Source organism: Schistocerca cancellata, chromosome 5 (genome assembly GCF_023864275.1).
Source record: "Schistocerca cancellata isolate TAMUIC-IGC-003103 chromosome 5, iqSchCanc2.1, whole genome shotgun sequence".
In the NCBI taxonomy this organism is placed as follows: domain Eukaryota; kingdom Metazoa; phylum Arthropoda; class Insecta; order Orthoptera; family Acrididae; genus Schistocerca; species Schistocerca cancellata.
Window position 1 is genome coordinate 614,782,653 of NC_064630.1, and position 27,900 is coordinate 614,810,552.

Below are 27,900 nucleotides of genomic sequence, written 5' to 3' on the forward strand. Positions count from 1 at the left end.
TTCCCGCATTGGGCGTCCGCGTCGATAACTGAGCGGTCAGTACCGCGGAATGCAATGCAAAAGGGCCCGTGTTCGATTCCCGGCTGGCTCGGATATTTTCTCCGATTAGGGATTGGGTATTGTGTAGTCTTCATCATTATCTCATCCCCATCGACACGCAAATCGTCGAAGTGGCGTCAACTAAAATGACTTGCATGAGGCGACCGATCTACTCGACTGGAGGCTCGAGCCACACGATATTTCATTTCTTTTTTCCGCAAAGGGCAGTGCTAAAGTTAGCGATCTGCAAACATCTTGTCCCACTGTTGTCCCACCAGAGACCTTACAGGGTATTACGGAGGCCGTTGTGCAGAAATGGGGAAATATCCGATATTGTTATTTTGACAATTTGGTAAGGAACGTGCCTAATTCCATTCCAAGTGTCTCCAGTTACGAGGGCAGGTTGGTTGATAAGCAATGTTTCATGCAACTGTAGTGTTTGAAGCGGAATTTTTTGCAAGATCCATTTTCATTTTTCGTTCTGCAACGGGACAAAACTGTAGGAGAACTTGGAGCAGAAGTTGAAGCCCAGAAATGCAACGAGGCTGCGACCAGATAGCAAGTTCTTGTCACTGAAGTGCGTGATGAGCTTCCGTGTCGTCGCAGAACGAGTGACGAAATCAGGCCACAAGAAACGACTCTTTGTGGACTAGGCAGCAGTGGGACACCACGCTCTTTCCTGATTAGTCTCGTACCAGTCCATGCCATCGTCCCTGCTTGAGCAGCACCCCTCGGCAGCAGCAGGACTTCTGTGACACCGTCCTAGGTGTCAGAACCACACCCAGGCGCCAGCCATCGAGAAGGCATTCCAGCTCGACTCACTTCCTTGTCGTCGACGACATCGCCAAAGCCCGATATTTGCCCCGTTCCAGATGGTTCGCAGTGGCACCCAACGCAGCCCTTCCGCGAATTCAGCGCCGAGAACCAGCATTTAAGTGCCAGCCCAGGGGAATACGCCACCTTCGGCGCCTGCTGTGTGTTAGCTGGGGAATCGTCGCTATGAATTCTGTCGCCACCGGACCGCGAAGGAGGGACCTCTGCCCGTTTGTGCAGGCCGAGCAGGCAACACCTCACCCCTGCTCCTCACCGTCGGTCCAGACTTCGACTGCCGGCAGCGCCATCGACATGCCACTGAAACGACGCGATCTTCCGCGTTAGAGATAACGTGGTGGCCGCCCGCGACCGCAGCGCGGCTCTACCCTGCCGTCTCAATTCGATTTCCGGCGTTCTTTCATCCACATTTGATTCAACAAATCGCATATATCACTTGCACTTTCCGTTTTGGGATCAACACTTGTGTGATCTCGATGTGTACTGTTGCCAAACGTCGTTGTGGGTTTATCTGCCGTCTTTTGTTTGTGTTTTGTGAGTGGTTTAATTTTTCTTTTTTCTTTTAGTAAAATAATTAAACAACACATAACACCAACAAAAGACGGTAAATAAGTACACAACGACGTTTGCAACAGTAAACACCAAAAATACACATTCGTTCATCACAAAATGAAACGTGCAGGTGATATATGTGCTGTGTTGAGTCAAATGTGGGTAAAAGAACGTCGGACATCGGCCCACTGGAGCATGGAAACTAACGAATTCATCTCCAGGACCACACGCATGAGTTAATTGCACTGTAAATCGTAACACCGAACGGTAATTTCGCATCACGAAATTTGCGCTACAAAAGTTGATTGTAACCTAAAAAACAAGAAGAAAACACAACAAAATGTAACAGAGCAAGATAATCTAACTATCACATAATACTTTTTTATTATATGTATACAAAGACGCATGTATTACGGGCCCCTGAAGATGCTTCACAAATAAAAGAAGAGAAACGCGTATGGTAATAAACAAACTGCCTTCAATTAGTTGTATAGACGAAACATACCTCCACGAATTTTAAAGCACTAAATTAAAGACAGGAAACAGACAAAATGACGAACTAATAAAGATTTGTGACTCTTCAAGCTTTCCCAGCGGATAGGTTGGTTGGTTTGTGGGATTAAAGGGGCCAGACTGCTACGGTCAACGGTCCCTTTTTCCAAATACTAAAAACACCCTCAGAGAATAAAGAAACATCCAACAGACTAGATCACAGACGACACAGAACAAGAGAAACTTAGACAAAGACCAGATAAAAGGAATTGAAATCACACAGAGTGTGATGGTGGTTGGCCGACCATAGAGAAAAAAAGGAAAAGCCAACCACCGAAAAACATATTAAAAACTCAGGCTAAAACTCTAGGCCAGAAGCCAGACTCAATACTAAATAAAAATAGACACTTAGAGCAAATGATAAAAGCCCCCTGCCCGAATAAAACGCAAAACTAAGCCTGCCATGGCAGTGTCATCATGTAAAAGTGCACAGAGCGTATCAGGCAGTGCAAAGGTCTGCCTGACCACAGGTAAAAGGGGGCAGGCGAACAAAATGTGGGCCACTGTCAAAGTCGCCCCGCAGCGACAGAGAGGAGTGTCCTCCCAGCGCAGTAAGTAACTGTACGTCAGCCGGGAGTGGCCAATGCGGAGCTGACAAAGGACAACTAAGTCTCTGCGATTGGCTCGCATGGATGACCGCCACACAGTCGTCGTCTCCTTGATGGCACGGAGTTTAATGGACGTGGTTAGATCGCGCCACTCAGCATCTCAAAGCGCAAAAACTTTTCGGCGGAGGACTGGTCGCAAATCAGTCTCCGGGAGGCCAATGTCCAGAGATGGTTTACTGGTGTCCGCTTTCGCCAGGTGGTCGACATGTTCATTGCCAGGTATCCCAACATGGCCTGGGGTCCAAACAAAGACCACAGAGTGGCCGCAACAGGCAAGAGAATGCAAGGACTCCTGGATAGCCATCACCAGACGAGAACGAGGGAAACACTGGTCGATAGCTCGTAAACCGCTCAGGGAATCGCTACAGATAACGAAGGACTCACCTGAACAGGAGCGGATATACTCGGTCATGAAAGATGGCGACCAGCTCAGCAGTGATAACGCTGCAGCCAGCTGCAGTGGTCCCCTAGAGTCACAGTATAACCGACATGACCAGCAACCATCGAGCCGTCAGTGTAAGCAATGCCAGAGCCCTGATACGTTGCGAGGATGGAAAGAAAGCGGCGGCGGAAGGCCTCCGGAGGGAGTGAGTCCTTCTGGCCATGTGCCAATCCCAGCCGAAGGCGAGGGCGAAGCACAAACCACGGGGGTGCACGCAGAGGTGCCCGGAAAGGAGGCGGAAGAGGTAAAGCCCCAAGCCCGGAGAGAAGCTCTCTGACGCGGACCGCGATCATACATCCACCCCGGGGCCGACGTTCTGGAAGATGGACGTGCGACTGTGGGAACAGTAGACGATAGTTAGGATGCCCGGGCATGCTAAAAACATGGGCAGCATAAGCGGCCAGCAAACGTTTGCGCCGTAACCGCAGTGGAGGAACATCCTTCTCCACAAGTATGCTGTCCACAGGGCTAGTCCAGAAGGCACCAGTGGCAAGGCGTATCCCACTGTGGAGGATTGGGTCCAGCACCTGCAACGCAGATGGGGATGCTGAGCCATAAGCCAGGCCCCCATAATCCCGACGGGACTGGATTAACGCCTGGTAGGGCCGTAAGAGGGTAGATCGGCCGGCGCCCCAGCGGGTGTGGCTCAAGCATCACAAAGCATTTAGATGCCGCCAACACGTCTGTTTAAGCTGCCGAATATGAGGCAGCCAAGTCAACTGGGCATCAAAAACCACTCCCAAAAACCTATGTGATTCCACCACAGCAAGAAGTTCGCCATCAAGGTAAAGCCGCGGCTCCGGATGAACAGTGCGTCGGCGGCAGAAATGCATAACGCAGGTCTTGGGAGCCGAAAACTGAAAGCCATGCGCTACAGCCCAAGACTGCGCCTTGCGGATAGCGCGCTGCAGCTGACGTTCAGCAGCTGCAATGCCATGAGAGCTATAGTAAAGGCGGAAGTCGTCGGCATACAAGGACGCTGAGAAAGACGTTCCGAACGCCGCAGCGAGCCCGTTAATTGCTATTAAAACAGGCAGACACTTAAAACAGATCCCTGTGGCACCCCGTTCTCCTGAACTCGGGGGGAACTATGAGAGGCCGCAACTTGCACGCGGAAGGTACGATGCGCCAAAAAATTGCGAATGAAAATCGGCAGCGGACCGGGAAGACCCCATCCATGAAGCGTAGAGAGGATGTGATGGCGCCACGTAGTATCGTAAGCCTTCTGCATGTCGAAAACGACAGCGCTAAGGTGCTGACGGCGGGCAAAGGCCTGACGAATGGCGGACTCCAGGTTCACCGGATTGTCTGCGGCAGAGCGGCCTTTACGGAACCCACCCTGAGACAGAGCCAGAAGGCCCCGTGACTCGAGTACCCAACTCAACCGCCGGCTCACCATGCGTTCGAGCAACTTGCAAAGAACGTTGGTGAGCCTAATGGGGCGGTAGCTGTCCACCTCAAAAGGGTTCTTGTCATGTTTCAAAACGGGGAGGACAATGCTTTCCCGCCATTGCGACGGAAATTCACCCTCGACCCAGAGACGGTTGTAAAGGTCGAGGAGCCGTCGCTGGCAGTCCACTGAAAGGTGTTTCAGCATCTGACAGTGGATACGATCTGGCCCAGGAGCGGTATCAGGGCAAGCGGCTAAGGCACTGCGAAATTCCCACTAACTGAATGGAACATTGTAGAATTCAGGATGGTGGGTGCGAAACAAAAGACTCTGATGTTCCATCCGCTCTTTAATGGAGCGGAAGGCAAGAGTGTATCCCGTAGAAGCGGAACTCAGAGCAAAATGCTCTGCCAAGCGGTTTACAATTACGTCGGAGTCAGTACAAACTGCTCCATTCAGTGAGAGCGCTGGGACGCTGACCGGGGTTCGATAGCCATAGAGGCGTCAAATCTTGGCCCAGACCTGCGATGGAGAGACATGGATGCCAATGGTGGAAACATACCGCTCCCAGAACTCCTGCTTGCGTTGGCGGATAAGGCGGCGGGCCCGCGCACGCAGCCGTTTGAAGGCGATGCGGTGTTCTATGAAGGGATGTCGCTTGTGACGCTGGAGCGCCCGCCGGCGATCTTTAATCGCTTCAGCGATCTCATGCGACCACCAACGCACAGTTCTCCACCGAGGGGACCTAGAAGAACGGGGAATGGTAGACTCTGCGGCAGTAACGATGACAGTGGTGACTGAGTGAACCACCGCATCAATGGCGGCATTAGAGAGAGGCTCAATAGCGGCAATGGAGGAGAACAAGTCCCAGTCAGCCTTATTCATAGCCCATCTGCTAGGGCGCCCAGAAGAGCGACGCCGTGGCAGTGACAGAAAGATCGGAAAGTGGTCACTACCACACAGGTCGTCATGCACACTCCATTGGACAGACAGTAAGAGGCCAGGGCTGCAGATCGAAAGGTCAATGGCGGAGTATGTGCCATGTGCCACATTGAAGTGTGTGAAGGCACCATCATTTAAAATCGAAAGATCGAGCTGCGCCAATAAATGCTCAACGATGGCGCCTCGACCTGTTGCCACTGACGGACCCCACAGAGGGTTATGGGTGTTGAAGTCGCCCAGTAACAAGAAAGGTGGCGGCAACTGGGCTATCAGCGCAGCCAGGACATTCTGCGCGACATCACCATCCAGTGGAACGTAAAGACTGCAGACGGTAACAGCCTGTGGCGTCCACACCCGAACAGCGACAGCCTCTAAAGCTGTTTGTAGAGGGACAGACTCGCTGTGAAGAGAGTTAAGGACGTAGATGCAGACGCCACCAGAGACCCTTTCATAAGCTGCCCGGTTCTTATAATAACCCCGATAGCCACGGAGGGCGGGGATTCACATAGCTGGAAACCAAGGTTCCTGAAGAGCAATGCAGAAGAAAGGATGAAGGCTGATAAGTTGTCGGAGCTCAGCTAGATGGCGGTAGAAACCGCTGCAGTTCCACTGTAGGATGGTATTGTCCATGGCTGAGAAAGGTATGAAGGGACTGGGGGGGGGGGGGGGGCGTTTACGCGGTGTGTTCACTCGCTGCCACCGTTTCAGTACCCACGCGAGTGACATCCATGGCGTCTGAGGGACCGGCGAGATCAAGGTCCTCAGCGGACGCCAGGAACTCGACCTCATCCTCAGATGCAGAGCTCGAAGGGTGCGGTGGGGTCGGTGCCACCGCAAGTTCTTTGGGCTTAGAGGTCTTTTGCTTGGACTTCTCTCGCTGAACCTTGGGTTTCGCCAGCTGGGAAGACTTCACCGATCCCGCTGGTGGAAGCCTGGGAAGAGAGGGACCCAAGGGAACTCTTACAGGCGAGAGTAGCCGAAGAAGTTAGACGCTTCTCCGGCTGAGAAGCGGAGACGGACGTCCCCGATGGGTGGGAGGGTGTTGCTCCTGAGGTAGGTGGTGCAGGAGCAACAGGGTAGGTAGAGCCCCCCACGGGCAAGGAGGCAGGAGGAGTTGTACTGCTCATCGAGCTGGCTGGAAGTCTCGAACTGATGGGCCTAGCAGAGTTGTTGTAGCAGTGGCGTAAGAAGATATTCTCACAGGATGAAGTCTGTCATATTTGCTTTTGGCCTCAGTATAGGTCAGTCGGTCCAGGGTCTTATAGTCCATGATTTTGCGCTCTTTCTGAAAGACTTTGTAGTCTGGCGAGCAAGGTGAATGGTGCTCTCCGCAGTTGACACAGATGGGAGGCGGGGCACATGGAGTATTGGGATGTGATGGACATGTGAGGCTGGAAGTGCAGCGGGAAGACATATGGCCGAACTTCCAGCACTTAAAGCACCGCATCGGGGGAGGGATATAGGGCTTGACGTCACAACGGTAGACCATCACCTTGACCTTCTCTGGTAATGTATCACCCTCGAAGGCCAAGATGAAGGCACCGGTAGCAACTTGATTGTCCCTCGGACCCCGATGAACGCGCCGGACGAAATGAACACCTCTGCGCTCTAAGTTGGCGCGCAGCTCGTCATCAGACTGCAAAAGTAGGTCTCTATGGAAAATTACACCCTGGACCATATTTAAACTCTTATGTGGTGTGATGGTAACGTTAACATCCCCCAACTTGTCACAAGCAAGTAACCTGCGTGACTGGGCGGAGGATGCCGTTTGTGTCAGTACTGACCCAGAGCGCATTTTAGACAAGCCCTCCACCTCCCCAAACTTGTCCTCTAAATGCTCGACGAAGAACTGAGGCTTTGTGGATAGAAAAGACTCCCCATCAGCTCTCGGGCAATCTAAGAATCGGGGCGAATAACTGTTACCGCCATCCTGAGAGTCACGCTCCTCCCACGGTGTGGCCAGGGAGGGGAATGTTTTCGGATCGTACTTCTGAGCATTAAATTGAGCCCGAAAACACTTAGAGACTGCTGGCGGCTGGCCGCCAGCGAGAGATGATGTACCACGCTTCATTGCGGGTCATCCGCCCTGATGCCACCTACTCCGACCAAGGGCGCCACCCAGCCTCAGCAATAGCCACTTGGCAGGATGGCCAATGCCGGGAGTCCTGATGCCCCAGGGAGATGGGCACCTACTCTTTGGCATACGTGGGGAGTTAACGGCGCAGGCATCAGTAGAGCGATCCCTGTGTTGTCAGGGGGCTACAACCAACAGGGTACATGGCGACCCCACCACAACGGACTGGCTACCGTGCTGGATGTTAAGTAACATGTGGTCCATTGTCGCCGTCAGTGCAGAAAGTGGCAATGCACAGCGCAAGGTGGAAAGTACACGCAGGAACGTATCCATGCCCATGAGATGGAGAGCGGGCAGGACTGCAATGCAACGACAAATAAGCTGGCGAAAGGTCTGATCGCAAGGTGGACAGAATGCACCAAGTAAGGCGCCCTTCACCAATCGGCTTGCTCTTCGGAAGAATTTTGAGATATGGTGGTCAAACCCAACAGGGGACCATCACATCAGGCCGAAACTTTTGAGACACCTTTTAGTCGTCTCTTACGGCAGGCAGGAATACCGCGGGCCTATTCTAACCCCCGAACCCGCAAGGGGGCCGGCCGATACATTGTAAATAGTCTTTATAGGTTTGCCGCCGAATGACATTATGCAAATTCCACAATATTGCCTCGGAGCAATTGTCCGACATCTTCAGATGGTTCAACCTTGCTGGTGGCTACCAGCAAGGTGTCGGACAGATGATTCAAAGAAAGATTGTGGAATTTGCACAGCGTCACCCGGTGGCAAATCCGTTGAGACTATTTATAATAAAGAGTTGTTGTATCTTCACCAGAACCCGCCTCTGCTGCTGTCTATATAACCTAACTCCGTCACAGAACCGAGCCCACCACCCAGACAGCCTACCTTTCTCGCTTTTGCTGTACTTATGAAGTGTAAATGTATTTATCTTCTTCTTCTTGTTTTCTTGTGACTGCAATAAATGAAACTGGAATTCTACTGTCAAGTGCAAATGGATGAGCGGATAGGCGGGAAGACTGCATTGATTGCTTCTATGACAGGAAGAGCGTACCTGATGGCGTGATAGAAGAGGAAACAGGAGTCAATAGGGGTGTAATAGCGGATATAGTATTATAATCAAAATCTTAAAGAGCTCTGGCAGAGTTGAAATCAAATAAGACAGAAGGAACAGATAACATTCTCTCGGAATTTCTAAAATTGAATTGGTTGAATTGGTTGAATTGAGAACAAAACGATTATTCAAGCTGGTGTATACAATATATGAGTGTGGCGAAAAACCATCTGCTAACAGAAAAGTGTCATCCACACAATTTCGAAGACTGAAAGAGCTGACAAGTGCGAAATTTATCGCACAATCAGATAAACAGCTCATGTATCCATGTTGCTGATAAGAGTAATATACAGAGAAATGCAAAAGAATACTGACGATATGTTCGAAGGCGATCAGTTTGGCTTTAGGAAATGTAACGACGCCAGAGATGCGGTTGATAATGGATTAAAGAAAAATCAAGACTCGTTCATAGGATTTGTCGACCTGGAAAAAGCATTCGACAATCATACGGTGCTCGGGCATGGATGTGTGTGATGTCCTTAGGTTAGTTAGGTTTAAGTAGTTCTACGTTCTAAGGGACTGATGACCGAAGAAGTTAGGTGCCATAGTGTTCAGAGACAATAAGATGGTGCAAGATGTTCGAAATTCTGAGGAAAATAGAAGTAAGCTATAGGAAATAGTGGTAATACACAATATATACAAGAGCCAAGAGGGATAGGTAAGAGTGGAAGACCAAGGACGAAGTGTCCAGATTAAAAACTTTGTAATGGAGGGATGTGGTCTTTCGCCCCTACTTTTCAATCTATACCTGGAAGAAAAAATGACGGAAATGAAGAAAGATTCAAGAGTGGACTTAAAATTCAAGGCGAAAGAACATCAATGATATGATTCGCTGACGATATTGCTATCCTCGGGAAAAATAAAAATAATTACGGAATCTGCAGAATGGGATAAGCAGTCTAATGAGTATAGAATATGGATTGATAGTAAACTGAATAAATAGGAAAGTAATGAGAAGTAACAGAAATGAGAACAGCGAGAAACTTACTAACTGGTTTGATGGTCACGAAGTAAATGACCTTAAGGAATAATCCATGACGGAAGGAGGTAGGAGGAAATTGAAAGCAGGCTACCGCTGGCGGAAAGGGCATTTCTAGCGAAGAGAAATCTACTAGTATAAAAACATAGGCCTCAATTTGAGGAAGAAATTTCTAAGAATGTACGTTTGGACTACAGCACTGAAGGGTAATGATACATGGACTGTGGGAAAACAGGAACAGAAGAGGATCGAAGAATTTGACATGTGTCGCTACAGACGAATGTTAAAAATTAGGTGGGCTATTACAGTAAGGAATGAGGAGGTTCTAGGCAGACTCCGAGAGGAAAGAAATATATGGAAAATACTGAAAAGAATTTCTGAAATGTTATGGGACTTAACTGCTAAGGTCATCAATCCCTAAGCTTACACACTACTTAACCTAAATTATCCTAAGGATAAACACACACACCTATGCCCGAGGGACCAGCCGCACAGTCCACGAGTGCAGCGCCTAAGACCGCTCGGCTAATCCCGCGCGGCACTGAAAATAAGAAGGTAAAGGATGATAGGAGACATCAGGGTGTAATTTCCATGGTACTAGAGGAAGCCGTCGAGGGTAGAAACTGTAGAGAAAGACGGATGGACTACATCCAGCGAATAACTGAGGACCTAAGTTGGAAGTGCTACTCTGAAATGATGAGACTGACACAGGGGAAAAAATTGTGACAGACTGCATAAAAGCAGTCAGAAGACTGATGACTGAAAAAACACTGTACCTGAAAGAACAAAATAACTTTTTTTTTCCTCTTATGATCGGTATTGACATTAAAACAATATGCGACATTAATTTTGACCACTGTATGTATCTGGAAGCTTACTGTGTCTGCAGACCGTTCATAAATATCGTTCTTGTCCTTTCAGTATACGTCTTTCAAATCTACTTCGTGGTACTCCACTTTCAGTGTTAGTTGCGTATTTACTATTTGCTAGTCCTTCGTACACCTCTTCAGCATTCAACTAGACTTATTAATCTGTAAAACTAAGGCGATAGAGATCACATCCTTTGGAGAGTATCTGTTCTTCATCACCGTTCATTGGTTTTTGTAGATGAGTAAAAATAAGTTAGACTGGCTTCATCTATTTTCCAACACTATTTCCTGGGCATTTTGGAGTAGGTTTGCGAATTTTTCAACAGATATGAAGAATGAGCCACGTACATTGTCAGTTGCTGCTAATGTGTTGTGTTAAACCCCGTAATACTTCTGCTGCAAGCCTATCAGGTTCTCGGATGATATTATTACGACACTTTTCAAATTGTTCAAATAATCTCAAAGAATTAAGCGACGAGGAGTGGAGATTTAACACCACGTGGGTACGATCAGTTTATTAGAGACAGAGCAGAAACTTCGGTTGGAGAACAATGGGGTAGGTAATCGGGCATATTCTTTTGTAACAAACCCATTTGATTGCTCAATATGATCGAATAACAGAAACCAACTATGTACTGCATGGATTATATATACGATCAGAGGCAGAGAAACTCATGCTTGAATCTCAATGGTCGTTCGGTATTTATGTATTGGGCTATGAGTGTGGTACAAAGATGATTAGATGTAGGGGACTCGTCGGAGTGCTTCTTTATATTCTTAATATGCTATCTTAAATGATATTTCAGTCACACAATTATATCTTCCAGATGATGCCCGGATCGAAAGAATGTATATCAACTGCAAGTGCAGCATGGAACGCACCAAAATCGGCCTGGACGCTTACTTCTCTCTGAAACACCGAATGCCGGATCTGTCGATGAAGAGAGATCCCTTGGGCCCTGACGTAGAGCAAACTAAGAACAATATGTGAGTAAACCTCTTTTCTCATTACAAGCATCTACAAAAGTAACCTATGTTGCGTCAGCCACAGCGTACAGAATAAATTTTGGTTGTTGGTTGGCTGAACCACGCACGTAAGCCAATTTAGATGTTTGCCTATCCCACTTGTGAGTGTGACTAATAATAAAGAAATGTTCAACGAAACTGGCTCGCATATACCACGTGTGTAGTTACTGACGGAGGTCCAGAGTAGGATCAAAATCTTACGATAGCGAAACTTAGTAGATATTCTAATGCGTTAATGCGGAATAGATTTACGCCAGAAAAAATTAGTTGCAGTTTTGCCCGCCAGATGAAAATCTGTCACTGTGGCTGGAAGGAGGACGTGTAGAAATGTTTCCATATGTAACGAGTTAGGAACGTCAGGTGGGCAGAAAAAGTGAAACAAATGAGAAAGGAATATCGTTGATTTTGTTACAACCGCTGCGTACACAATTTTGTTCAATATGAGCACATGAGACATCGAAGAGAGGCTGCACAGTGACAGGTTTGCACTTGGTGGCCAAAATTTGAACCAATCTTTTTTTACAGTACATATTAGCCTAGGCACATCTACCATGCTTCGTTGTCATACGATGATTACTGCTCACACTGGACTTCCATGAGTATCTGTACATAAATCATAATCACCCGGTGCCGTCATTAGCATCAAAGATCAATAACGTTATCACTGTTCCATCTTCCACCATCTCAAAATCGATTTTCCATCTTTTCTGTGGTCTCCCTCTACTGCGTTACTACACTCCTGGAAATGGAAAAAAGAACACATTGACACCGGTGTGTCAGACCCACCATACTTGCTCCGGACACTGCGAGAGGGCTGTACAAGCAATGATCACACGCACGGCACAGCGGACACACCAGGAACCGCGGTGTTGGCCGTCGAATGGCGCTAGCTGCGCAGCATTTGTGCACCGCCGCCGTCAGTGTCAGTCAGTTTGCCGTGGCATACGGAGCTCCATCGCAGTCTTTAACACTGGTAGCATGCCGCGACAGCGTGGACGTGAACCGTATGTGCAGTTGACGGACTTTGAGCGAGGGCGTATAGTGGGCATGCGGGAGGCCGGGTGGACGTACCGCCGAATGGCTCAACACGTGGGGCGTGAGGTCTCCACAGTACATCGATGTTGTCGCCAGTGGTCGGCGGGAGGTGCACGTGCCCGTCGACATGGGACCGGACCGCAGCGACGCACGGATGCACGCCAAGACCGTAGGATCCTACGCAGTGCCGTAGGGGACCGCACCGCCACTTCCCAGCAAATTAGGAACACTGTTGCTCCTGGGGTATCGGCGAGGACCATTCGCAACCGTCTCCATGAAGCTGGGCTACGGTCCCGCACACCGTTAGGCCGTCTTCCGCTCACGCCCCAACATCGTGCAGCCCGCCTCCAGTGGTGTCGCGACAGGCGTGAATGGAGGGACGAATGGAGACGTGTCGTCTTCAGCGATGAGAGTCGCTTCTGCCTTGGTGCCAATGATGGTCGTATGCGTGTTTGGCGCCGTGCAGGTGAGCGCCACAATCAGGACTGCATACGACCGAGGCACACAGGGCCAACACCCGGCATCATGGTGTGGGGAGCGATCTCCTACACTGGCCGTACACCACTGGTGATCGTCGAGGGGACACTGAATAGTGCACGGTACATCCAAACCGTCATCGAACCCATCGTTCTACCATTCCTAGACCGGCAAGGGAACTTGCTGTTCCAACAGGACAATGCACGTCCGCATGTATCCCGTGCCACCCAACGTGCTCTAGAAGGTGTAAGTCAACTACCCTGGCCAGCAAGATCTCCGGATCTGTCCCCCATTGAGCATGTTTGGGACTGGATGAAGCGTCGTCTCACGCGGTCTGCACGTCCAGCACGAACGCTGGTCCAACTGAGGCGCCAGGTGGAAATGGCATGGCAAGCCGTTCCACAGGACTACATCCAGCATCTCTACGATCGTCTCCATGGGAGAATAGCAGCCTGCATAGCTGCGAAAGGTGGATATACACTGTACTACTGCCGACATTGTGCATGCTCTGTTGCCTGTGCCTATGTGCCTGTGGTTCTGTCAGTGTGATCATGTGATGTATCTGACCCCAGGAATGTGTCAATAAAGTTTCCCCTTCTTGGGACAATGAATTCACGGTGTTCTTATTTCAATTTCCAGGAGTGTATATGATATAGTAATTATACTTTAGCACTGGATATCTACTAACGACTTATCTTTAATCATAGCTCAATTTATCTGACATGGTTCTGTTCCTCCCAGTATATTCTTGTGTATTCTATAGCTGACAGTGTAGAAACCTTATTTCTGCTGCCTTGATTCTTTACTTTTTTTTTCAGGATCCAACATTCTGCTCCATAAAGGACTTTAGGGACTGTCGTTGTTCTATAAATCTTTATCATTGCCTCAACACTGCCTTTGCCATCTTTTCTCTTAACTGTGCCACATGAATGTCAATGGAATGCTCAAAAGTTACAGTGTAACCAAGGTATTTAAGAAGCTGACTTGTTCCACAACTTTATATCCTATTGAGACTTTCTTTCCTCTGAAATGCTTCATGCTGAATGGTTGCAACTTAGTTCCATTTACAGACTTTTGAAAATAACGTAGTTTTGTTACTAAACGTAGCAAGTGGACTGACTTTTGTAAATCACTTGATTCCGTTATAACTACTTCGTCACCTGTATAGGTTAATACTGGATATCCTTGTCTAACAGTTGAGTTACAGGCATTTGCTTACCTGTTTTGTTCATTTATCTTCAGTTATTTTACGCTGTAGGCTTTTAACAGCATTTAGATGGCCTCCATTCTCTTGCATAATTTCCCATAGTTTACGTCGAGCATAATCTAGACCTGTTATTTATGTAGGTTTCTGAATTTTGCAATGCTTTTCAGTTAATTATGTCATACTAAATAATTTATTCGAAATGTTCTTAAAAGTAAAAGCATTAGCAACAACTGTTAAACATTCACTGCCGACATGACCTTTTAGGCTAAGAACAGTACCTACAATTAAGTCGTCCACCGTTTTCTTGAGTTTTTTTTTGTAAAGGAACATCTTGCTTTTAGCTCGTCGTTGATGAGTTATTCGCATCCTTCAGTTTCTGACGATGAACAACAGTTTTCCTTATCTGACTTACCGTCGAAGAAATTTCTCTTGAAAGGTCCTGAAATGCCTGTATAAAACTGAAAATCAACCAAAAGCTAACAGCAATGAAAGGAAGGAAAATGTAGATTAATTAAAAAGAACGTAAGAACTCACTTCAGAAACCGAGAGGTTTTCTTACTTACTTATTTATTCATTGAGTCACCGGAAGAGCATATTGACTGTACAAGTCATTTATATAATTCATTAAGAATTTGTAAGAAGTTTCTACGAATAGAGGAAAAACGGCAACAACTTCTGCAGGTACTAGCTCTGAACACCGTAGAATGATATATATTTTTAAAAGTTCATAATGTATTTAAAATATACACGAAGTGAAGCCATAGGAGCTGTTGGTCCATAACGATATTAATAATTAAAAAAAAATTGTAAGCAAGCCAATAAGAAGAAGGCAGAACTACTCTGGGACAAACTAGATGACACAATCCAAAATATGCCCGAAAAACACAACGTCATCCCTCTAGGGGATATTAACGCCCATGTGGAGAGAGAGGAAAGGTGCAGGCATATAGTGGGGAGATACCCGGCACATAACATTACGAATGAAAATGGTATCACGCTCATCGAATTATGCCAGGCGCACAGTTTGATACTGAAGTCAACTAGCTTTAAGAAATTACCAAGAAAGCAGAAGACGTAGGGTTCACCTAACCCTCTCCTGGGAGAATTCCAGTTAGATCATGTTGCGATAAAGCGGAAATTTCATAAGGAAATCCAAAATATTAGTGTTCTCAGAGGAGCCAACCTCGACTCTGACCACTACCTATCTAAAGCGAAACTGAAGATCATCCCCAAGAGTAACTTCCATAGGAAAAATCTAGCAGGCAGGAGATATGATCCAGAGAAAATAAAGGAGAAGAAGGAGGAATGCGGCAAGCTAACCAGTGACCTAGAAGACTAGGACTCGAAGCAGATGGAGAAGAGTCTTATAACGAAAGCAGAGCAGCTTGGTCCTGTTACCAGGATGAAGAAGCACAGGAGGTGGAACGATCAGTGTGATAGACTACTTGATCTGAGGAAGAAGGTGTGGCACATCCGGCAAACCAGAAAGGACGAGAGTGTCTGGCAGAAACTTGTGGAAACTAGGAAGATGGTGTCCAAGGAGATGAAGAAAGTTAAGACGGCGCAGGAAGACCAACTGCTCAGGAAGCTAAATGACGACTCTGCTAAGAACGACATGAGGAACTATTATCGGATCTTCAGGGAGAAGCTAAACAAATATGAGCCCCCAACTCTCCAACTTCAGCACAAAAAAAGGAACATGGCGTATAGTAATAGGGGCAACTGTAAGATGCCAGCAGAATACTTCAAGGAACTTCTAAACTGCGAGGAACCACACCAAAAGATGGCGTTCGATTGTGGACCGAAATCATCCCCGAACCCAAACTCTAAGCTTCCATATCTAAGTGAGATCGAGGGAATACTAAATCACATGGAAAATTTCAAGGCATCAGGGGAAAACCAGATAACAGCCGAATTATGGAAGTGGGCTAGCACAAATGCAATTGTCTTAATCCAGAAACTTTTTGAAGAGATATGGAAGAAAGGAATCATTCCAGAGGAATGGAAAATGGCCCTGATACACCATCTTCACAGAAAAGGTCCTAAATCTGATTCCACTAACTACAGAGGGATTTCTTTGGTGGATAGCACCTAGAAGATATTGTCCAGAGCTTTACTAAAAAGAGCAGAATACCAGTTGGATTGCCATATTGGAGAGTATCAAGCTGGGTTTAGGAAAGGAAGATCCTGCCCTGAACATATCTTAAGCCTCAGAAACATTTTAGCTTATCAGAAGCAGAGGGCGAAACCGTATATAGTGGCTATTGTAGACTTCCAAAACGCTTACGATTCCATAGACAGAGAGTCGTTGTTCAATGATTTATAGGAGTTTACCTGGGATGGGAAAACTCTAAACATCATCATGGAGACGCTCACGAATATGTTCTCTAAAGTCAGGCTAATGAGTGAACTATCGGAACCTTTTGAGATCAGAACAGGGGTCGGCAAGGGAATTGCCTCTCACCCCTTCAGTATAACGGTGGACTAAAAAAGATTGTGAGGGAATGGAATGCAAGAACGAGAGAGGGAATAAGACTTGGAATAAAAAACAAAGAAATCACGATTAAGTGTTTGGCATTTGCTGACGACATTACGCTACTGGCGGAAATCTGGGAGGAAGCTAAAGAACAAATCGCCGGGTTACAAGAACAGGCAGGGAAGATAGGATTTAAGATTTTTTACGAAAAACGAAGATTATGACGAATATATCAGATACTCCTAAGAGAATGAATTAAAGTAGGAGCTCAAAAAAAGAGGTGGTTAGCAGTTTCAAGTACCTAGGGGAATTGACTGAATGGAACAACCTTGAAGGATAAGCAATCGAAGCAAGAAAGATTAAAATGGAACTAGCTTTCCAGAAAACCTACAATAAGAAAGCCCTCTCTTGGAACACCAAAATAAGTCATTATAACACAGTAATTAAGCCGGAAGCGCTCTATGCAGCAGAGACACTAGTCATGAGGAGGAAAGGGCCAATGGAGGAATTGGAAATCAAGGAGATGAAAATTTTTAGAAACATAATGGGTCCCAAATTCCAAAATAACAAACAAGTTTTCTATAGAAACGAAGCATGCAAAGTCGGAGAGACTCTCTGAAACCACGGGGAAAAGGAGGATATATTTCTAAGGACACATACCACGAATGAATCCCGACAGACAAACTAAACAAATCTTTGACTTCTTTTACAAAAAAGAGACTAAGCCCAATTGGTTGAAGGAAGTGGAAAAGGTTTGAGAGAACTCCAGATTAACGAAATCATGTTAAAGAATGGTGCAGCCAAGGCCGTGACCGAAGACAAAACTAAGAGGTTCCAAGTTAAGATCAACACCAGGAAACCAATTTAGACATCGGAGGAGGAATGAAAGAAGAGATCAGATAGAATGAGGAACTAGAAGGAGAAAAAGAGAGCACAAGCATCTAAGATCTGACGTACCCCAAAGATGGTTAATTCGAAGTAAGAAAAAGAGTTTAAGCAACAGAAAAACCGAGAAAATACCTTCAAAAAATTTGTCTACGTTTAGACTCAAGAAAACATGGCGTGTGCTATCCTCAATCCTTGTGGGTGGCCTCTCATGAGTAATATTTATTGTTGTACAGTAGTACCGACAGTTTTAATAATGTCTTAGTTGCAACTTTTGTCACATGGTATGTATATATATCCTATCTTATTTTACTTGGAAACGCTTCCCCATTTTCTGATTTATGATTATAACGTAATTCTGAATGTCTGAAGTATAGAGCTTTTTGCCCATTTTAAACGAAGTCACCAGAAGAACGAAAAAATTCAAGTTAGAAATGACATTATAATAGCAATCTTAGCTGGTAGCTAAGTCTTCTGTGTTAATAATTCGCAAAGATAAATATCTGACATATAATATGTTGGTCTATCATTGGCCGGAGTTGGTGTATAGCATGTTAAGCTGAAACCACTATAGCTGGATGAAGCCTTGTACCCGACTTACTATTACATAAAAAAGCACATTCATTTATTTCTAAGAAATGAGTCACGATAAGCACAAGCAAATATACCGGAAGGCTTCTTCGAGGGAAAATAAACTTCATCGAAGAGAAAGCTATTAAATTTCGGGTTATAAATTTTAGGTCGCTCCGATTATTTTATTCAAAAAGTGTAAAGTGTGCCGTAAACCTATGTTACAAGGTCTGCAAAGTTTTGGACAACATACTGAAAAAGATTTTACTTTATTATGTTAATCACACTTTGAAATAAATCCATGTTCCGAACGGTGTGCATGAGTAGATGTACTGCAATATTATAATGTTTTTAAGTAAAGACATAAAGGAAGATTGGGGATTAAGTGCACAAATGGGTCTGATTTGTTTAACGAGTAGTCTTTGCAAATGAACTAATGAGTCTCAATATATGACATTAATGAATTAAAATACATCACATAATCCGAGTAATATGTTTCCCAATTTATTTCTTGCTATTATGTGAAACAGTTATTATGGAATTTCTTGTGTGATAGTGACCATAAGGCTTAGGGGTATCAGCCGCAATTTCTCACGACATTTTTTAAAAATACACTCCTGGAAATTGAAATAAGAACACCGTGAATTCATTGTCCCAGGAAGGGGAAACTTTATTGACACATTCCTGGGGTCAGATACATCACATGATCACACTGACAGAACCACAGGCACATAGACACAGGCAACAGAGCATGCACAATGTCGGCACTAGTACAGTGTATATCCACCTTTCGCAGCAATGCAGGCTGCTATTCTCCCATGGAGACGATCGTAGAGATGCTGGATGTAGTCCTGTGGAACGGCTTGCCATGCCATTTCCACCTGGCGCCTCAGTTAGACCAGCGTTCGTGCTGGACGTGCAGACCGCGTGAGACGACGCTTCATCCAGTCCCAAACATGCTCAATGGGGGACAGATCCGGAGATCTTGCTGGCCAGGGTAGTTGACTTACACCTTCTAGAGCACGTTGGGTGGCACGGGACACATGCGGACGTGCATTGTCCTGTTGGAACAGCAAGTTCCCTTGCCGGTCTAGGAATGGTAGAACGATGGGTTCGATGACGGTTTGGATGTACCGTGCACTATTCAGTATCCCCTCGACGATCACCAGTGGTGTACGGCCAGTGTAGGAGGTCGCTCCCCACACCATGATGCCGGGTGTTGGCCCTGTGTGCCTCGGTCGTATGCAGTCCTGATTGTGGCGCTCACCTGCACGGCGCCAAACACGCATACGACCATTATTGGCACCAAGGCAGAAGCGACTCTCATCGCTGAAGACGACACGTCTCCATTCGTCCCTCCATTCACACCTGTCGCGGCACCACTGGAGGCGGGCTGCACGATGTTGGGGCGTGAGCGGAAGACGGCCTAACGGTGTGCGGGACCGTAGCCCAGCTTCATGGAGACGGTTTCGAATGGTCCTCGCCGATACCCCAGGAGCAACAGTGTCCCTAATTTGCTGGGAAGTGGCGGTGCGGTCCCCTACGGCACTGCGTAGTATCCTACGGTCTTGGCGTGCATCCGTGCGTCGCTGCGGTCCGGTCCCAGGTCGACGGGCACGTGCACCTTCCGCCGACCACTGGCGACAACATCGATGTACTGTGGAGACCTCACGCCCCACGTGTTGAGCAATTCGGCGGTATGTCCACCCGGCCTCCCGCATGCCCACTATACGCCCTCGCTCAAAGTCCGTCAACTGCACATACGGTTCTCGTCCACGCTGTCGCGGCATGCTACCAGTGTTAAACACTGCGATGGAGCTCCGTATGCCACGGCAAACTGGCTGACACTGACGGCGGCGGTGCACAAATGCTGCGCAGCTAGCGCCATTCGACGGCCAACACCGCGGTTCGTGGTGTGTCCGCTGTGCCGTGCGTGTGATCATTGCTTGTACAGCCCTCTCGCAGTGTCCGGAGCAAGTATGGTGGGTCTGACACACCGGTGTCAATGTGTTCTTTTTTCCATTTCCAGGACTGTAAAACTGGTTCCCAGTTTGATGAAGAGGAGTTAACGGATCGTGAGTAACGAACGGACAGCAATACACGAATTTGACTGAATTTTCTCATCTTTAGAAGACCGAAGCGACAATCCGTTTTACTTGCTAAAACCATTCAACATCAAGATCGCATGAATATTTCTTTATTTCAGACAAACGGTTTCGACAGACCTTTCTGTCATCTTCAGGTCTTAAGAAATCTTTCTGCTATGAAACGTGTTTATTTTACGATCTACTTCACACCAAGCAGTCATTGAATAAAAATCAGAAAATTATAAAATGTATGTTATAGTCAACTTAAAAAAAAATAAAGCAACTTGAGCCACATTAAATTGCGTATAAGGCACCTTATTTTTAACATTGAAAATCCACGTTAAACTGCATATAAGGTATCTTATACGCCGTTTGAAGTTGATTTTCACTGTTGATAATATTTCAAGTTTACGTAAACAGATGTGCTATTGTGTACTGTGTTTTTGTGATGTAACAAGCGTCTGTGAGTGATATATATATACATGTACATGGTCATTTGCATATGGTGCTTTACGCTTTTTAAAAATTTTATTTATGACAAATCTTTTGTAATGTTCTCATTTTTATCAGTATGGTGTGAGGTCCCTCGTAAAATTAACAATTTTCTTAGTAAAAAGATTTTTTATGAACTGAAGATAACTGCAAAGTCTGTCGAAACCGATAATCTTAAATAAAGAAATATTTTTGCGATACGGGTAGTTGAGTGTTTGTAGCAACGTTTTATCATCTCCACACATAGAAATGATTTAGTACAGTGCATACACAGTGTCTTGCAGACCTATCAGGGCAATTCGTTTGTGGAGGCCATTACTGTTCAGACTATGCGTCTGTGTCACAAATGTTAAAGGTATTTATACCCTCTGATCCTTGATGTCAGTGGAAATTAAAGTTACCTTTCCCCTGGTGTATGGAATTATTTCCCTTGTTATACACATACACTACTGGCCATTAAAATTGCTACACCACGAAGATGACGTGCTACAGACGCGAAATTTAACCGATAGGAAGAAGATGCTGTGATATGCAAATGATTAGCTTTTCAGATCATTCACACAAGGTGGACGCCGGTGGCGACACCTACAACGTGCTGACATGAGGGAAGTTTTCAACCGATTTCTCATACACAAACAGCAGTTGACCGCCGTTGCCTGGTGAAACGTTGTTGTGATACCTCGTGTAAGGAGGAGAAATGCGTACCATCACGTTTCCGGCTTTGATAAAGGTCGGATTGTAACCTATCGCGATTGCGGTTTATCGTATCGTGACATTGCTGCTCGCGTTGGTCGAGATCCAATGACTCTTAGCAGAATATGGAATCGGTGCGTTCCGGAGGGTAAAATGGAACGACGTGCTAGATCCCGAAGGCCTCGTATCACCAGCAGTCGAGATGACAGGAATCTTATCCGCATGCCTGTAACGGATCGTGCAGTCACGTCTCAGTCCCTGAGTCAACAGATGGGGACGTTTCCAATACAACAACCACGTGCACGAACAGTTCGACGAGGTTTGCAGCAGCATGGACTAACAGCTCGCAGACTATGGCTGCGGCTACCCTTGACGCTGCATCGCAGACAGGAGAGTCTGCGATGGTGTACTCAACGACGAACCTGGGTGTACGAATGGCAAAACGTCATTGTTTCAGATGAATCCAGGTTCCGTCTGCAACATCATGATAGTCGCATCCGCGTTTGGCGACATCGTGATGAAAGCACATTGAAAGCGTGTATTCGTCATCGCCATACTGGCTTATCACCTGCCGTGATGGTACAGGGTGCCATTGGTTACACTTTTCGCTCACCTCTTTTTCTCACTGACGGCACTTGAACAGTGGACGCTGTATTTCAGATGTGTTACGACTCGTGGTTCTACCATTCATTCGATCCCTGCGAAACCCCACATTTCAGCAGGATAATGCACGACCGCATGTTGCAGGTCCTGTACGGGCCTTTCTGGACACAGAAAATGTTCGACTGCTGCCCTGGCCAGCACATTCTCCAGGTCTCTCACCAACTGAAAACGTCTGGTCAATTGTGGCCGAGTAACTGACTCGTCACAATGCGCCAGTTACTACTCTTGAACTGTGGTATCGTGTTGAAGCTGCGTGGGCAGCTGTACCTGTACACGCCATCCAAGCTCTGTTTGACTGAATGCCCAGGTGTATTAAGGCCGTTATTACGGCCTGAGGTGGTTGTTGTGGGTACTGATTTCTCGGAATCTATGGACCCAAACTGCGTGAAAATGTAATCACATGTCAGTTCTGGTATAATATATTTGTCCAATGAATACCCGTTTATCATGTGCATTTCCTCTTGGTGTAGCAATTTTAATGACCAGTAGTGTAAGTAGTCCACTTCATTACCAGCTGTTACATTTTATTACACTTTTAACAGTTGTCTATACTGAGCATGGCTCTAACACAAACATGTGGTGACAGAAAGATGATGGTGATGCCTCGGCTGACCAAGGAGGGGTACCGGATCATAATCAACACACAGCTCGACCCAGACCCCTCCAGCTATGTCTTCGCTACCCATGCGAAGATGGTTCTAATGGAGCTCGAGATAATGATGGGAGAAGACTACAGCCTTGGAGACGTCTACGTTATCGATCTGGCCAATGCGACAATGGGACACGTGCTCCGGACTGACATAAATTGCCTCAGAAACAGTGAACTGTTGTCCAGGGTAAGTAGACCCTTATTCGAATAAACATATAACCTACTACGACCTCGCTACAAACCAGCTGAAAAATTCGCAATTTTGTTTTTGTGTACTGAAGGTTACTTCTTTACATTATCTTGTTCATGAAGCAAAGAAATAGTGTCTCCATTGTTTACACCTCCGTGTCATATCAATCACATAGAATAATATTGAGCAACACATTAGTTAATGAATTTCGACGCATATAGTAAATTGTGATGTCTGTACAAACATTATGATAAATTTTTCGTCTGAACCTAAGAATACTGCCTGTTTATTCGGCATTTTCATTTCTCTGCATTACACTTGCTTTCAGTAGATAATGATACATATATTTTCAGTGATTTATGCGAGTCTGCTACAATTATTTTCAATTAAGTGGCATAAACACTGCAGGAATCTCTTCGCATGGTCACTAAATCAGTTTCATATCTCTGAGAAGTCATGTTGTTTTCGACCAGTGCGAATTGTTTGCGGTTTGCATGTCATGAGGTATTCCTTGTTTGACAACGTATTCTCTATTTTGGTTTATGTTATGTTAAGGCTTGCGTTGGTGGTAAGTGGTGGAGTTGTTTGCAGAGAAGCCTGTTTGTGTCCGGTGCAAGGCCTTAAATTTGCGGCCATTCTACAATGAATAACGAGTTGAGTGGAACCACTTGAATGTACCTGCTATAGTGATGCTTAGTTAAAGTGGTGAGGTTATACTGGCATCGCTTCGTCATGATTACTCCGAAGAAAGATCGCAACACAAGGAGCTGTGCAACATGAACGAAAATTGGTAGTCGTGTTACTACATTTGAAACATGATTCTATCTATCGCTGACGCCTTGGTCCCGAATTTTGGGCGGAAGTGGCGTGGTTAAATCGGATTTGGCATATTAATTTGAAGGGGTGGCCAGATGCCACAGGGAAGTGTTATGGGACCATTGCTTTCCACAATATATATACATATAAATGACCTATTAGATAGTGTCGGAAGTTCCATGAGGCTTTCGCAGATGAGTATTGCGAATACATAGAAAGAAGATTCCTTTATTGTGTGATTATGTGATAGCAGAACAAACACTGGTAGCAGTTACTTCTGTAAAATATCTGGGAGTATGCGTAGAGAACGATTTGAGGTGGAATGATCATATAAAATTAATTGTTGGTAAGTCGGGTGCCAGGTTGAGATTCATTGGGAGAGTCCTTAGAAAATGTAGTCCATCAACAAAGGTGGTGGCTTACAAAACACTCGTTCGACCTATACTTGAGTATTGCTCATCGGTGTGGGATCCATATCAGGTCGGGTTGACGCAAGAGATGGAGAAGATCCAAAGAAGAGCGGCGCGTTTCGTCTCAGGGTCATTTGGTAAACGTGATAGCGTTACGAAGATGTTTAGCAAACTCAAGTGGCAGACTCTGCAAGAGAGGCGCTCTGCATCGCGGTTTAGCCTGCTGTCCAGGTTTCGAGAGGGTGCGGTTCTGGATGAGGTATCGAATATATTGCTTTCCCGTACGTATACCTCCCGAGGAGATCACGAATGTAAAATTAGAGAGATTCGAGGGCGCACGGAGCCTTTCTGGCAGTCGTTCTTCCCGCAAACCATACGTGACTGGAACAGGAAAGGGAGATAATGACAGTGGCACGTAAAGTGCACTCCGCCACACACCGTTGGGTGGCTTGCGAAGTATAAATATAGATGTAGATGTAGATGCCCTTCTTGCCGCCACCCTGTACGCACCGGGATGGAATCAGAGTACCCCATCTGTCTGCGTCTAGTGTAAATCATGGAAAAGTGCGGACATGTTTCAAAAGTCTGTGAGCCGTGTAACTGCGGGACGTGGGTACCAGCCAGGTATTCACTTAGAGGCATGTGGAAAACCGCCTAAAAACCGCACCCAGGCTGGCCGGCACACCGGCCCTCGCCACTAATCCGGCGGGCGGATTCGTTACGGGGCCGGCGCGCGAATCCGAGTCCAGGTAGTAAAGCATTAGCGCTGTCAGCTAACCTGGTGGGTCTACATTTGAAACATGATGTCCATTCAAATTTAGCGCCTGTCACGTAAGAGTGTCACTAGGAACACCACTAGGATGCAAATCAGGTTTGTTTAAATACTCGCTGTAGCGCGTTGGCCACATTTCAGATTGGACGTGATGGGTTGATGTTAGTGAATAATGCCTTTAAAGCGGAAAAACGCCATTATCTACATCTCACTGAGTTTGAAAGAGGTCATATAATCCGGCTACGAGAAACTGGATATTCCTTCTGCGATACTGCAGAAAGACTTGGCACGAATATGGCAACTGTACATGATTGCTTGCAGCGGTGGTCACATGAATGTACGGTCGCAAGAAGAGCGGGCTCCAGACGGCCACGTGGCACTGCCGAGAGAGGAAACCATCGTGTTCGGCGTATGGAAAATCGTACTGCGTCTGCAGTAGCAATTTGAGCAGCAGTTAGCACCATAGTGACGCAACGAACTGATACAAATCGTTCGCTTCAAGGACACCTCCGAGCCAGATCCCTTATGTTGTTCATATCACCGATCCCAAATCACAGCCATTAGCGACTTCGGAGATGTCAAGTAACAGCTCATTGGACGACAGGTTTGAGGTCTTGTTTTTTCTGAAGAACGCTTGATATGTCTCGGTGCCAGTGATGGCCCTATGCTGTTTAGAAAGACGCTAGTTGAGCGCCAGCAGCCAACCTGTCTGAGTGCTACACGCACTGGACGTACACATGGAGTTATGGTCTGGGTTACGATTTAGTATGACAGCAAGAGCACTCGCGTGGTTATCCCACGTATCCTGACTGCAAATTTGTACATCAATCTAATGATTCGATCTGTTGTGTCGCCATCCATGAACAGCATTCCAGGGGATTGTTTTCAACTGGATAACGCTCTCTGTTGCGAGCTAACATCCCAAAGTTCGGGCCCACATGCGGTTCCTTTTTGTCGAAATGTCTTGGCACAAACTCGTCTAGGGGTAGAATCGCACGTGTCGAATTACACGCGATAAATTAGACACCTGTGACCCTTTGGTTAAATTGTCTGGCTGATGGCAAGTTTGCAAAACTGTATGAACCATTCAAAGTTACTATGACATATAACAGCAATAATAATAATAATTTACGGAGCTAAATTAACGACCTATACATGATGTAGGCCACACAAATTGCGATTTGGTTACTATAATGTTTATTCAGAAAGCAAACTAATAGCGAAAGAGGTCGTATTTAGAGTTACTGTTACACTGAAGCTCATATCCATTTGATCCAGTTAGATCACTCACAATCTCATCGCGGAACACAAGTCCAATACTCCACCACGATATTTACACGAAAAGTAAGAGTTCACACCATGCTCACGGCTGCTCACCGCTGAGAGACTAAGTCCCGCGATACCATACGCTACGAAATTTTCTAAGTCGTTTCGCTTTCTAGCTGCCTGAAGACCGACTGTCCGCTTTTGCTTCTCAGTCCGAACTGTCCTCTTTGGTGTCTAGACCAGAACTGTCCGCTTTCGCCTCTGCGCCAACACTGCCCTCTGCCCGTCCCCGGCCGCGTTTCCCGCTCGCCGAGTATAATCACTCAACTGACTAGGGCAGTTACCTTTCCTGAAGACGTTCATCTAATTGGCTACAGCTTATTCTACATTATTTTGGATTTTAACATATTTAAATGATCAAAGCTTAACCACTATCACGTTCTAAACAAAGTAACAACAATATCCATGACATAATGAACGTTAAATTTTTTTACGTAAAACCAATACAATTCCCTTCTTATCTTTGAATGTCACGGTCAATAGCCTTGCATCAATATGCTTTCTGATGAATAAATAAAGAACAAAAGTAACTATTACGCACTAAGCTTTACAACAAATATTATATTACCTAATGATTCATAAAGTGTCATGCTGTCATCGTTCAGTGTGTTTTGTGTGGAGGAAATGATGATCTGATGCTTAACTGAACATACTGATAATTTAAATTTACTACATCTTTTCAACAAATAGAGTTACAAAGTTGATATTAACACCATTTGTCATTTTAATGATGCCCTTCTATGTGAAATGTCGATTGTTAAGATCGACCAAAGCGTTCATATTTTAGCATTCAGGTCTTTGTTACAAAATTTGTCAATTTCACTTTAACAGTAAATCCTAAACTATTATAGATTTTACCAATATTAAAGTTTTATTGGGATCACCATGAAAATTTATGAACGATGGTAGATTAAAATTACTGTGGCTACATTCCCTGAATCACTGCAGAACTAAATAGTTTTCTTAAATGTTTCCCTTTGTAGCCGATCTTAGGTCTGCCATATTAATATTGCTACGTCTCCCTGGTCACAAACAGCTTCTATGGTGCTTCCCTATGACGTAGGTTCTAATCTGTCTCACTCGCCCACTACAGTGCCTAGGCTCCATTCAGCACAATAGACTCCTGAGAATTTCCCCAACTCGTGGCGAATCTGCGCTCTTTGTGGCACACGGTCCTAGACGACATGGTTTATTTCATAATTCCTGAAGGCTGACTCTTTGAGCCATATATTTAAATGAGAGCGAAATGATCGTTAACTCACACTGCCGACATGTTGCCTTCATCTGTTCGATCATCAGATGTATCTCCTATAGAGCACGTACGAGACATCATCTGACCACAACTCTGACTCCATCGACCAACAGCATTAACAGTATCTGTATTGACTGACCAAGTGCGACGGACACTTAACTCCATCCCACAAACCGAAGTTCAGCACCTGTACAGCACAATGCATACATGAATGCATGCTTGCTTTCAACATTCTGGAGTTTACATCGGTTATTAATGTACCAGCATTTCACATTTGCAATGGCTTATTCACCCTTACGTTCTCCTGTGCTCTTTCAATGTCAGTCATTTCAATATGTTACGTGGACATATATTCCCAAACTTTTCTTAGCCAACCTTAATTATTTTTTGATGATGTGATCCTTTTTCGTAAGTGTCAGTTGAATGGAAACTGATTATAGCGTCGCACATTATCTGCTTCCCTCGTC

General features: G+C 45.9%; 1 protein-coding gene across 2 annotated transcripts in view; it reads left to right on the forward strand.

Moving 5' to 3' along the window:
- Window positions 1–27,900, forward strand: part of LOC126188092 (retinol-binding protein pinta-like) — a 102,056-nt gene that overhangs the window by 17,504 nt on the left and 56,652 nt on the right. For both annotated transcript variants that reach the window (XM_049929552.1, XM_049929551.1), the window contains 2 exons: window positions 11,235–11,394; window positions 22,605–22,854. In XM_049929552.1, coding sequence (XP_049785509.1) covers window positions 11,235–11,394; window positions 22,605–22,854 — 410 coding nt within the window. The remainder of the gene's footprint in view (window positions 1–11,234; window positions 11,395–22,604; window positions 22,855–27,900) is intronic.